At 41.2% G+C, this 14,090-nt stretch overlaps 1 protein-coding gene across 6 annotated transcripts in view; it reads left to right on the top strand.

Annotated features, from left to right (window-relative positions):
- LOC135516113 (microtubule-associated serine/threonine-protein kinase 3-like) overlaps positions 1 to 12,927 on the top strand; it is a 60,769-nt gene extending 47,842 nt beyond the window's left edge. For all 6 annotated transcript variants that reach the window (XM_064940182.1, XM_064940208.1, XM_064940164.1 and 3 more), the window contains 4 exons: positions 1,357 to 1,479; positions 7,264 to 7,397; positions 9,047 to 9,234; positions 9,545 to 12,927. In XM_064940182.1, coding sequence (XP_064796254.1) covers positions 1,357 to 1,479; positions 7,264 to 7,397; positions 9,047 to 9,234; positions 9,545 to 10,347 — 1,248 coding nt within the window. In that variant the 3' untranslated portion in view covers positions 10,348 to 12,927. The remainder of the gene's footprint in view (positions 1 to 1,356; positions 1,480 to 7,263; positions 7,398 to 9,046; positions 9,235 to 9,544) is intronic.
- Positions 12,928 to 14,090: the final 1,163 nt, after the last annotated feature.

Raw genomic sequence — 14,090 nt, 5'->3', positions numbered from 1 at the left:
AGATGGATGGAGCCAAATACAGGACCATTCTGGAAGAAAACCTGATGGAGTCTGCAAAAGACCTGAGACTGGGACGAGAGATTTGTCTTCCAACAAGACAATGATCCAAAACATAAAGCAAAATCTACAATGGAATGGTTCAAACATAAACATATCCAGGTGTTAGAATGGCCAAGTCAAAGTCCAGACCTGAATCCAATCGAGAATCTGTGGAAAGAACTGAAAACTGCTGTTCACAAATGCTCTCCATCCAACCTCACTGAGCTCGAGCTGTTTTGCAAGGAGGAATGGGAAAAAATTTCTGTCTCTCGATGTGTAAAACTGATAGACATACCCCAAGCGACTTACAGCTGTAATCGCAGCAAAAGGTGGCGCTACAAAGTATTAACTTAAGGGGGCTGAATAATTTTGCACGCCCAATTTTTCAGTTTTTGATTTGTTAAAAAAGTTTGAAATATCCAATAAATGTCGTTCCACTTCATGATTGTGTCCCACTTGTTGTTGATTCTTCACAAAAAAATACAGTTTTATATCTTTGTTTGAAGCCTGAAATGTGGCAAAAGGTCGCAAAGTTCAAGGGGGGCCGAATACTTTCGAAAGGCACTGTATGTCCATAATAAAGCACTGCTCTGCCTTGACAACACTATCAACAAGGCAGGTTCTACAGGCCCTAGTTTTGTGGCACCTTGACTACTGTTCAGTCGTGTGGTCAGGTGCCACAAAAAAGGACTTAGAAAATTTGCAATTAGCTCAGAACAGGGCAGCATGGTTTGCCCTTGGATGTACATAGAGAGCTAATATTAATAATATGCCTGTCAATCTCTCCTGGAGGAGAGTGACTTTTTGAGAGGTATTGACATGTTGAATGCACCGATCTCTGTCTGAACAACTGGCACACAGCTCGGAAACCCATGCATAGCCCACAAGATATGCCACGGTCTCTTCATAGTCCAGAACAGTCTATGGGAGGTGCACAGCACTACATTTAGTCATGGCTCTATGTAACTCTATTCCACATCAAGTAACTGAAGCAAGCAGTAAAATAAAAAAGCATATTATGGAACAGAGTGGACTGTGAAGCAACACAAACATAGGCACAGATGCATGCGCGCGCGCGCACACACACACACACACACTATACACATTGATTTAGTACTGTAGATATGTGGTAGTAGGGGCCTGAGGGCACACAATGTGTGGTAAAATCTGTGAATGTAATGTTGTTAAAATTGTATAAACTGTATTAATTTTTCTGGACCCCAGGAAGAGGCAGCAGCTAATGGGATCCATAATAAATGCAAATGCCAAAGCAGTCAGGGTTACGTTCTTATTGGCTTTATTCATGTGTTCCTGTAGTGTGTGGAGGAGGACACCCCGGCTCATGAGGCAGGGCTGAGAGCCGGTGACCTCATCACCCACGTGAATGGCGAGTCGGTCCAGGGGCTTGTGCACACTGAGGTGGTGGCACTACTGCTCAAGGTGAGACCCACTGAAAGAGGACTGTCTTAATACTCCTCATTCCCTTCCATTGGTGTTTGCTTCTCTCCATCTCTGCTAATTATGCTACCTGTAATATTCTTGAGCCTAATGATATAGGCCTAGGTGTCAAACAGCTGAGGTGATAGACCAACGACCCTGGAATTAAAAGCAAAGTGTGGGTGAAGAGGGTTGGCTTCACAGGTTTACTCCCTCTGGATTATCAGTACAGCGTGTATTCTTGGCTATCGTTCCATGTCAGTCATTCGACTGTTAGTTAAACTTGAAAGGAATACCCATGGGTAGTGTGATGCCTAAGACCAATCTTTATTTGTAGTCATCTTCCTGTTGAGTAAAACAGGATATATTGACAAAATGAAACATGTCTTGCATCTAATGGACATAAAGAACTGGTTTTGCTATTTCTGTTTTCTCTATTTTTTATCGAACAACTGAATCAATGAACTGAGCAGGCTGGGCTGACATGCTTATAGCCTTGCTGGGACTTTCTAAATTATGAGTTTGCATTTATAAGACTGCTGTTATTTCTATAAATATTATCTTACTGTTACTAATTTTTTTTGGTCTGTTTTCCATGTTATTTGGTTAGTTCTCTTAAGCACACTAAGAGATATTTATGTTACCATGGGACGGCCCATATTTCCCTCTGGCCTACGCCAATTGGCGGCCAAGGGTTTGCCTTAGGATGCAAAGGTGTGTCATGAGTCAGGAAGATGGTATGATGGTCTTAGTGACAACAGACCTAGATATGGGGGGGGAGGTTTTAGTGGGTGGAATATTAGGACAATTGAGGCTATGAGGACGCTTAATCATCATGGTAAGTTTACGAACATTGGTTGTGGTAAGTATAATTGAAACTTGGTTGTCATTATGGTAAGTATAGCCGGTTATAATTGTAATGGCTTAGCAGATCATAAAAATAAATTTTTAGAATATAATATCTATTGTTTACAGGAAACTCATTCTACAAATATAGATGAGGTTGGGTGTAAAAAGGACTGGGAGGGAGAAATATACTTTTGTCATGGTCAAAGGGGGCCAAATATGGGCTAAATAATGATGATCCGCAAAGAAATATATATATATCTATATCTCGAGCTCACAAGCAACGAAATAATCTATTATTATGGTGGGAGATTATAATACGGTTTTAAGTACCTCAATGGATCGTAAAGGAAATCACACTGCAAACTATCACCCTCGAGCACTTAAGGAGATCACAAAGATTATGGATACATTAGAAATAGTGGGTATATGGAGACTGAAAAAACCCTTACCCAGTGAGAAAAACATGGAGGCTTCATCAAGCGAGCTGTGTTGATGACTTCCTAGTCTCATTCTTGCTGGCATCAAAAGTAAAACATAAAATAAAAGTGTTAATAGAAGACCGAATGCGATCGGACCACCATCTAAGTGGCCTTCATATAACTGTTACAGAATTTCCACGAGAACGGGGATATTGAAAATTGAATCAGCCTATTGGATGGCAATTTGTTCTTAACAAAGACAGAATAATTCAGAATACTTTTTTTTTTGCACATCATAGGTACATTGGTACATAGAGGCCATTCAATACAATAATCATCATTAAAACTAAGTTTAGGTGAAAAGAGATTAGATGAATTAAGGAGTGACAGTGCAGGTAGATGATAATAGAGGAAAAACAAAAAGAAATGGAGGTACTTATTCAATAACAATCAAGTGTAATGTATCACAAAAATAAAGCGAATTGGACTGACAATTATGAAATGCACAACATTTTTCATACAAATGCTCTTAGAAGTTACAGAAATCATTACAAATTATGGAGTCATACATGATTCACCAAATGTTTTCTTTCCAGTCTCCATTTCCACTGAATGATGTTAACTGTAAGGAATTTCCCCCCTAAAATAATCATATAAAATTATCAAATTTACAAAAAGACCTGTGTGAAGCCCAACTTACAGAAGAGGAACTTTCTGAGGCAATGCATCTTTTCAGTCTGGAAAAACACCCCGGCTTCATGGTATATCATACCTTTTCTTGATGTATTCAAAGATCCATTATTAGCATGTTTTAATTACTCCAATAAAAATTGCTGACTTTCAGGTACTCAAGTTCTGATTTCAATACTACTAAAACAGGACCCAGGTGGTAAGTATAAATATCCTGTCCATTTAAAAATAAACGAGGCCTCTTACACCAATGTCCTGGCGAAATGCATAGCACATGGAATTTAAAGGTTTTACTAGATATTGTTCATCCTGATCACAGGTTTTCTTTTTACATGGAAGATATATTGGAGATAATATACAATTGCTTGAAACATCCAAGATACCAGGCCTGGTCTTCATAGCAGATTTTGAAAAGGCATTTGATTAAAGTACAAAAGTGTCTGTATGCCGATGACTATTTTTTTTCTTAAGTCCGCAATCTGGATCCCTGTACAGTTTCATTTGAAGAGCTTGATCACTTTTCGAGCCTCTCTGGACTGAAATGTAATTATGACGAGTGTACCATATTATGTATTGGATCGTTAGTGTTTACACTACCTTGTAGTTTACCAATAAAATGGGTGGATGGTGAAGTAGACATACTTGGTATTCACATCGCAAAAAATATAATTGAACTTACCACAATTTCAATAGAAAGTTAGCAAAAATAGATAAGATTCTGCAACCATGGAGAGGTAAATACTTGTCTTTATGGAAAAATTACATTGATTAACACTTTGGTCCTATCACAGTTCACTTACTCCAGACTACTACCTTTTTTTTTTTAAATCATATGAGCAAAAAATATTTAAAATTATTTGGAATACAAAGCCAGACAAAATTAAGTGTGCCTATTTTTGAGTTTGGGGGCTAAAATGAAATATTAGCTTTAGACCTCACTAAAAGCTTCACTCATAAGTAATAGTTAAACGCAAAATGGTTCTCCAGTAGAATATTAAGAAAAGCTCATCCTTTGTTCAAAAATGGCTTTTTTGCCGTTATACAGATTACAACTTCTCCTTTCCGACTAATTGATAATGAAATGTTCATACAAAGCTGGTTACAATTTCAGTTTTATCCTCCAGAAAAGATAAAATGTTATGGTTAAACGCAAATATACTGAGTAATGTAATAAAATAAAACATTCTTTATGGATTTTTATTTATTTTTAGAATTGTATTCTATTTATTATTGATATTATTAGTTATGTCACATTTGCAGCTATCAAATATATGGGAATAGCTGCTCAATCCAGATTTTACAACCAACTGATTGCAGCATTTCCACAAAACTGGAGGACACAAGTGGAAAAGGGAGAAAGTTGGGAACTTGTTTGACTAACATATATTAAAGATACAAATTGGCGGAAAGGAATTGGCATAAATACAAAAATATACCAGTTTCATTTGAGGACTAAAATGTTGACCGCTGCACTATACAGGGTGCAAAATAATGGAGAGATTGATGCACATGGTTTATGAACTGGTAAAAAAAAACGACACTTCAACACTTAGTTCTTCAATTTAGATGATTATATACCATTCTTGCCACTAAGTGTGTATGTGTATACATACATACACTGCTCAAAAAAATAAAGGGAACACTTTAACAACACAATGTAACTCCAAGTCAATCACACTTCTCTGAACTCAAACTGCCCACTTAGGAAGCAACACTGATTGACAATAAATATCACATGCTGTTGTGCAAATGGAATAGACAACAGGTGGAAATTATAGGCATTTAGCAAGACACCCCCAATAAAGGAGTGGTTCTGCAGGGGGTGACCAGACAGCTTCTCAGTTTCTATGCTTCTTGGCTGATGTTTTGGTCACTTTTGAATGCTGGCAGTGCTTTCACTCTAGTGGTAGCATGAGACGGAGTCTACAACCCACACAAGTGGCTCAGGTAGTGCAGCTCATCCATGATGGCACATCAATGCGAGCTGTGGCAAGAAGGTTTGCTGTGTCTGTCAGCGTAGTGTCCAGAGCATGGAGGCGCTACCAGGAGACAGGCCAGTACATCAGGAGACGTGGAGGAGGCCGTAGGAGGGCAACAACCCAGCAGCAGGACCGCTACCTCCGTCTTTGTGCAAGGAGGAGCACTGCCAGAGCCCTGCAAAATGACCTCCAGCAGGCCACAAATGTGCATGTGTCTGCTCAAACGGTCAGAAACCGACTCCATGAGGGTCCGACGTCCACAGGTGAGGGTTGTGCTTATACAGCCCAACACCGTGCAGGACATTTGGCATTTGCCAGAGAACACCAAGATTGGCAAATTCGCCACTGGCGCCCTGTGCTCTTCACAGATGAAAGCAGGTTCACACTGAGCACATGTGACAGACGTGACAGTCTGGAGACGCCGTGGATAATGTTCTGCTGCCTGCAACATCCTCCAGCATGACCGGTTTGGCGGTGGGTCAGTCATGGTGTGGGGTGGCATTTTTTGGGGGGGGCCGCACAGCCCTCCATGTGCTTGCCAGAGGTAGCTGCCATTAGGTACCGAGATGAGATCCTCAGACCCCTTGTGAGACCATATGCTGGTGCGGTTGGCCCTGGGTTCCTCCTAATGCAAGACAATGCTAGACCTCATGTGGCTGGAGTGTCAGCAGTTCCTGCAAGAGGAAGGCATTGATGCTATGGACTGGCCCGTCCGTTCCCCAGACCTGAATCCAATTGAGTACATCTGGGACATGTCTCGCTCCATCCACCAACGCCACGTTGCACCACAGACTGTCCAGGAGTTGGCGGATGCTTTAGTCCAGGTCTGGGAGGAGAACCCTCAGAAGACCATCCGCCACCTCATCAGGAGCATGCCCGGCGTTGTAGGGAGGTCATACAGGCACGTGGCGGCCACACACACACGACTGAGCCTAATTTTTGACTTGTTTTAAGGACATTACATCAAAGTTGGATCAGCCTGTAGTGTGGTTTTTCACTTTAATTTTGAGTGTGACTCCAAATCCAGACCTGCATGGGTTGATAAATTTGATTTCCATTGATCATTTTTGTGTGATTTTGTTGTCAGCACATTCAACTATGTAAAGAAAAAAAGTATTTAAGAATATTTCATTCATTCAGATCTAGGATGTGTTATTTTAGTGTTCCCTTTATTTTTTTGAGACAGTGTATATATTTTGCTACGAAGAGACAGAATCAATGTATTTTGGTATTTCCCCGATGTAGCTTGTTTCTGGTCACAGATTCAGGAATGGTTAAAAAAATCACAACATGCACTTAAAATTTACCTTACAAATAGCAGTGTTGGGCGATTTTGGAAAGCCATAGTCAATAAAAAAAAATAGAATAATACTCGTAGGAGAAGTGTTCATCTTGAGCTCACAATCTGTGGATACTATACGTTTTTTAGAAAGGTTAAAGAAATTATGTAAAACACTGAAAAATATATGGCACATGGAAACCAGACAAGGGTGGTCTTTGGTGATAGGTGGGCTGGGAGTGGCTGAGGGTTGGGATTAAAGAGCTTATGTTTGGCAATGTGTTATTATGTGACTCCTTTATATAAAAGTACCATGTCTTTATGTAGCAGAAAAGCTTTTAAACATATGTCTTCCGAAGAAGACATGGCGGATGGGTTAATAAAAAAACACTAATTTCCTTCTGTTGGTTGTTCCTTCGCTCCCTCTCTCGCTCTGGCCTTTTTGTTGTTGTTGCCTTTTATCACTTGCCACCTTCCAAAATATGATCACGAAACTGACAAGTGGCCAAATTATAACATTATTATTTTCACTTGTCCTGTATTTTAAGACCAATAGCCCTTCTATTCACAGAGTGGCAACAAGGTGACGCTGCAGACCACAGCCCTGGAGAACACCTCCATCAAGGTGGGCCCAGCCAGGAAGACCAGCAACAAGAGCAAGATGGCCCGACGCAGCAAGAAGAAGAGGAAGGACGACCAGGACAGGTAAAGAGCAGAACATTTTACAAGGCTCTCCATTATGGGGAGCAGTTACTCCAGTCACCACGACCAATGTGTAGCACCTACAGTGAGGCGACCCATACAATGACCAATTAGATTAAAGTGCAGACTGTCAGCTTTCATTTGAGTGTATTTTCATCCATATTGGTAGTGGTGAACCGTTTTAGAAATGGCAGCACTTTTTGTACATGGTCCTCGTCGATTTTAGGGAACCGAAGTGATGCTCACTTATGTGTATTTAAAGTATACTGAACAAAAATCTAAACGTACCATGTAAAGTGTAGGTTTCATGAGCTGAAATAAAAGATCCTAGAAATGTTCCAAATCTACAGAGATTATTTCTAGAAAATTTTGTTTGAGCATTTCTCCTTTGCCAAGATAATCTATCCACCTGAGTGTGCCATATCAAGAAGCTGATAAACAGCATGATCATTACACAGGTGTACTTTGTGCTCGAGAGAAAATGCCACTAAAATGTAGAGTTTGGTCACAATGCCACAGATGTCTCAAGTTTTGAGGGAGTGAAATTGGTATGCTGACTGGAGGAATGTCCACCAGAGCTGTTGCCAGAGCTTTGAATGTTCATTTCCCTACCATAACCCACCTCCAACATCGTTTTAAAGGATTTTGCAGTTTGTCCAACCGGCCTCACAACTGCCGACCACGTGTAACCACACAAACCCAGGGATTCCACATCCGGCTACTTCACATGCGATATCGTCTTAGACCAGTCACCCTGATTTTATCAATGCCATTTTAATAAACTGAGTTACCGTGACGAGATCCTGAGGCCCATTGTCGTGTCATTCATCCGCCGCCATCACTTAATGTTTCAGCATGATAATACACAGCACCATGTTGCAAGGATCTGTATAGAATTATTGGAAGCTGAAAATGTCCCAGTTCTGCCATGGCCTTCATACTCATCAAACGTGTCACCCGTCGAGCATGTGATGCTCTGGATCGACAGCATTTTGCAGTTCCTGACAATATCCAGCAGCTTCGCACAGCCATTGAAGAGTGGGACAACATTCCACAGGCCACAATCAACAGCCTGACTAACTCTATGCGAAGGACGTGTCGCACTGCATGAGGCAAGATGTGATCACACAAGATACTGACTGGTTTTCTGATCCACGCCACTACTTTATTTTTTTATAAAGGTATCTGTGACCAACTGATGCATTTCTGTATTCCCAGTCATGTGAAATCTGTCTTAGAGCCTAATGCATTTATTTAAATTGGCTAATTTACTTCTATGAACTGTAACTCAGTCAAGTCTTAAGAATTGTGGCGTGTTGCTTACATTTTTTGTTCAGTGTAGTATTTGGACCCATATTCCTAGCACACAATCACTACATCAAGCATGTGACTACAAAGTTGTTGGATGCATTTGCAGTTTATTTTGGTTGTATTCCAGATGTGCCCAATCAAAAGGAATTGTAAATAATGCATTGGGTCATTTTGGAGTAACTTCTATTGTATATAAGAACAAGGAAAAAATATAGAATTCTGTGCCGCCTAATGCTAATATTGCTGTCATTTATAGCCACAGAATTTGGTGTATTATCACGTCACATGAAAAGGATTGCTGAAAATGTCCACTTAAATTGAATCCCATTTCTCTCCTGTAGTAGACGACGTAGCGTCTTGAGGAAGATGGCCAAGCACACCCCTCCGCCCATGCAGAGCAGTCGCAGTTTCTCCTCCGGCTTACAGCATTCAGTATCGTCCAGTGACAGCTTGTCTGGCTCCCCCACCCAGAGCCTCTCGCCTGGGCCCAGCACTCCCTGCCCCTCCCCTGCCCCCGACCAGTCTGGAGGTGAGTAGCTAGCCTCTATTGGATGGAAACTGTGGTTCGATAGTCGGCCATTTTGTGATGTACATATTTTAAATGTAATAAGGTGGGTGTGTGACCATGTTTCAACCGTTATGATATACCAAGTCAAATGGAATTGGAATAGAAGATACCTGGGTTATGTAAAAGCTCTTGGTTTTCATGGTACATATCATACAAAAATGCAGGCAAAAGTTGATTCTCATTATCAAACCATTTAACAGCACGACAGCGAATGCTTTCTTTGTCACTGAAGAAATTAATGGCTTATCTACAGCATGTTCTCTCTTCTCAGACTCCAACTCCCCCCAGAGCTCCTCTCCCTGCTCCAGCTCTCCCAACTCCCCTGTCCCCCAGGCCCGTCCCAGCTCCCTCCAGGTCCTAGGCCGCTACACCAAGGCAGGCCGCTGCAAGTCCACCAGCAGCATCCCCCCCTCCCCGCTGGCCTGCATCCCCCCGCCGCAGCCCCTTTCCTCCCAGTGCTCTCCGTCCTCCCTCCCTGGCCTGTCCAAGGGCCTCCACGGCAAAACCCTGTCCCCTCCCACCGTTGCCTGCCACTCTGTCCGCCCGCGCAGCGCCGAGCCGCCCCGCTCTCCCCTCCTCAAGAGGGTGCAGTCGGCTGAGAAGCTCTCCGGGGCGTACCACTGTGACAAGAAGGGCTACGCCACCCGCCGACACACCATGGAGGTACCTCTGTCGGAGGGGGAGGGGCTAGAGGACCTGGATACGGCCACAGGGTTTGTCTGTGTGGGGGAACAACATGGCCGCCAGGGCCTGTATCTGGGCGGTCAGAGAATCCACAGGGAGTCGACAAGCAGCGACCACCGCAGTGACCACTGCTCCAAGGAGTTGGTGATGAGGAAACTGGCCCTGTCCGAGAGGAGGGACTCCTTTAAGAAGCAGAAGGCGGTGCAGGAGGTGAGCTTTGAAGACGTGAATGAGAAGGAGCCAAGAGCCACCCTCCCCATCAGGCAGCCGCGGTTTAAGGCATCGTGGATTAACTTGGCTCAGTCCGACTGGAGCCTGGAGGCTGCGGGGAGAGGAGCACAGGGTACAGCAGCACAGAAATCCAAACCAAAAGAGAGGGAGGGGTTTTAGCCTAGCGTTGCTCCAAAAAGGTGAAGGGTAGAGTCTTTCTCAAGACAGCAAGACTCTAGACTAAGGTTACATACTCTCTTATCGATTACTGTACAGTATTTGAAGGGCTTGCATGTTTATCTGCAAGTATATACTCAAGTTGTGCCAATCGAGGCAACCAGAGGGAGAGAAGAAATCAAATACAGTTGTTACATGGTCGAGTTAACGTTACAGTATGCATCCTACCACACTAAACAAACTTGAGTGCCAAAATTGGTTTACATCCTATTTTTGGTTTCCCCCTCCTTCACCCTTTGGTTTTAGGTTCACTGTAGCACCTGTAACATGTTTGTACTTTGTAAATATGTTTTCAATTTTTTTTTACTGAAATAACCTATTCTTGACTTTAATGTTAATTTGTTTTTATTTCAGGGCTGAATGACGTCATGTCTTATTGGCCCTATTTGTGTAAATCGCACAAATTGGGTGCAGCCATTCTGTTGTGTGAATTGATAGGGACTTGAGGAAACTAAATTAAAAACAAATGTTTTAGATGTGGTTTCTAGATGGAGACAGAGGATGAAGCAATTTCTTTGTCCATTATCTCTTAAATTTTAAGTTGGTTAACATTTAGTATTCCAAAAGTGTTTAATTTCTTGGAAAATGGCTGCTGATTTGTCCAAATATGGCCTTTCAAACATATGTTGAATGTTTATGTACTTACTGTGTCCAAGCCCTTTTTAATTCAGTGCTGTCTTTTAACACACGAGAACAATGTGCTTGGTAATGATTTGTAGTCACTATCTGGACTGGATCCAAGAGAATCAGGGAAAGTGTGTCACGTTTTAAAAGACCTTGGCACAAGTATGAAAGTTATCTACATTCGGTATGCTTTGAAATGGTGCCCCCATGCCAAAGCGTGGATTTCTCATAGGAACCCTTCTAAAAAAATAGTGATAGTGTACATAGGAGGCTTTAGGAATGGTGCCCTGCTGCCATGCCCAGTCAATCATCCAGTGAAATCAAATGGATTCCACCAATTCTCTCATTGGTTTAAATCACAAAATGATTGACAAAATAAATTAAGGTAAGTTCTGCCTTTACTACCTTTTTGATACTAGATTGTTGGCGATCCTGCAATGCCGTACTTACCTGCTTGTTGAAGCAAGCTACCCTACAATCTAATTTAGCAGGAGAGCGTTTGTACAGGTTAGGCATTTCCTCTTAACGCAATTCTCGTTATTTTTCAGAACCCTGATTTAAGAATCATACAGTGTATGTAGGAACTGACTCTCTGCGGTTTTTAACCATGTTATATGAATGTTTACATTTTTGGGGGTCAAGTGTACTGTATTTGAAGTTTTTCCATCTGCTGTTAAATTATTACAACGAATGACGGTAAACGGCAGGATTCCAACAGAAGCCCTGAGGGACAAATTGAAATGTTTTTTGTGTGTGTATATTTTGACATGGAAGCAGTCTTGTTGTATTGCTGATTCGCCTATGCTATTCACACACACCGTAACTAATCTAAATGGCAGTTGGCAATGATTAAAAAGTGACTTTGGGGGGAGTGAACAGCAGACTTGATAGAATGACAGTGGTTTGGTGAGATTTGAAGATGGTTTTGCTCTGAACTTTGTATACTCTCATTGGCACATTGTTTTCTTCTGCAACTATGGAATTAACAGCCAAAATGCTTCCACTCTCGCTTATTTCAAATAAGCTGTAATATCAGGATGAACTGTCATACTCTGTCAGATGTTAGGAACATGTGTTTCACGGTGGGAATATTGACAAGTTAAAATAATTTAGCACCAACTAATACTTGAACAACTGGAATGAGAGAGGATAGCATAAGGTCAAATCTAAAACTTATCTACTTGTTTTATTACCCAACATTGTTTACTTAATTAGTACTTGAAACATGTGTTTCTTGAGGATATAATCAAATAAGTAATTCAATTCACAATGGATTTCCCAGATCTTGATTGTCAAAATGTGGTCTGTTTGTTGGAAATACTGCATCTTGCTATGGTGTAATCATACTAGACATTTTTACTGAATAACTACATGTTAAATTTGTCAGATGTTTCCATGGTCTAACTTGCTAGAGAATGTCTGATTCTTATAGTATGGCTAAGCTGACCACGATTGTGAACATGACCATTCTGCATTTCTACACTGTTCAATGTTACACAAAAAAAACTGGCACCCAAATTTGTGTACATTGTTTACGTCACTGAATTGTTTTCATTTTTTCCCCTCCATTTTCTTTTCCAATTCGACTTCAATAACACTTAAGAATAAAGGGGGTAAAGTATGAGGTGCACACGGTATACAACCAGCTGATACTTTCTCACATTTTTCCTGATACTGTATATGGAAAAGGGGACATCTGTAATGTTGATTTCGTCACACGGTGGTCAATTGTAATTCATATAGATAATTCACATTGTTTTGTTCTGTCTTTTACCTTGGTGGCCCTCGAACAACTTCATTTCATATTTCTCAAACTGGTTTCTGGTGAAAGTTGGTGTGAAATCCATTGCTTTATACGCTCTAACAGCATTTTGAAATAAATTAATGGCAGAAGACTAATATGAAGTGGACCATTTTATTTTGGAACTTATGAACTACAATTTTGATAAACACAATCACAACACTAACTACTCAAGGCTCATTGTGATCCAATGCATATTTTTCCATTCAAAACAATTATATACAGTGGGGGGAACAAGTATTTGATAACCTGCGAAATCGGCAGTGTTTCCTACACAAAGCATGTACAGGTCTGTAATTTTTTATCATAGGTACCGGTACACAAACAGACGGAATCTAAAAGAAAATTCCAGAAAATCACATTGTATGATTTTTAAGTAATTTGGATTTTATTGCATGACGTATTTGATCAACCAACCAGTAAGAATTGTGGCTCTCACAGACCAAACTGCAGTCAGGTCAAGACCCTGGTGAGGATGACAAACATGCAGATGAGCTTCCCTGAGCATGTTTGTGCAGAAATTCTTTGGTTGTACAAACCCAGTTTCATCAGCTGTTGACTAAGCCTGATGTAGAGGTTCTGGGCTGGTGTGGTTATATGTGGTCTGCGGTTGTGAGGCTGGTTGGGTGTACTGTACTGCTAAATTCTCTAAAATGACGGAGGTGGCTTATGGTAGAGAAATTAACCAATTCTCTGGCAACAGTTCTGGTGGACATCCCTGCAGTCAACATGCCAATTGCACACTCCCTCAAAACATTGTGGCATTGTGTTGTATGACAAAACTGCTCATTTTAGAGTAGCCTAGTTATTGGCCCTTTCTAAAACAGTGTACAAAACATTAGGAACACCTTCCTAATATTGAGTTAACTGCTGGAAGATGTCTACCATAACCTATTCAAAGGCTCTTTTGTCTTGCCCATTCACCCTCAACGGCACATATACAGTACACATTCCATTTCTTCTGTGGGATTTAACGGCAGTTGGCATCCATATTGGAGGTTAGTTGGAAGGGTGTTATTTAATGCAAGCATTACCATCCCCAACTGGACTATAGTATAAATCCATTATACTGTGATACCATTTTATTTTTAAATAACACCCTTCCAAACAACATTACACTCATTTAAAAACCCACTAACCTGTTACACTACTTTGATCCCATCTGCTCATGCCAATTCCCTGAGATTACGACAGGGTAGCCTAGTGGTTAGAGCATTGGGCTAGTAACCGGAAGGTTGTGAGTTCAAATCCCTGAGCCGAC

The sequence above is a fragment of the Oncorhynchus masou genome, chromosome 3 (genome assembly GCF_036934945.1).
Source record: "Oncorhynchus masou masou isolate Uvic2021 chromosome 3, UVic_Omas_1.1, whole genome shotgun sequence".
Taxonomy (NCBI): domain Eukaryota; kingdom Metazoa; phylum Chordata; class Actinopteri; order Salmoniformes; family Salmonidae; genus Oncorhynchus; species Oncorhynchus masou.
Note: the sequence above shows the minus strand (reverse complement) of the source record. Positions and strands in the feature narration are given on the sequence as shown.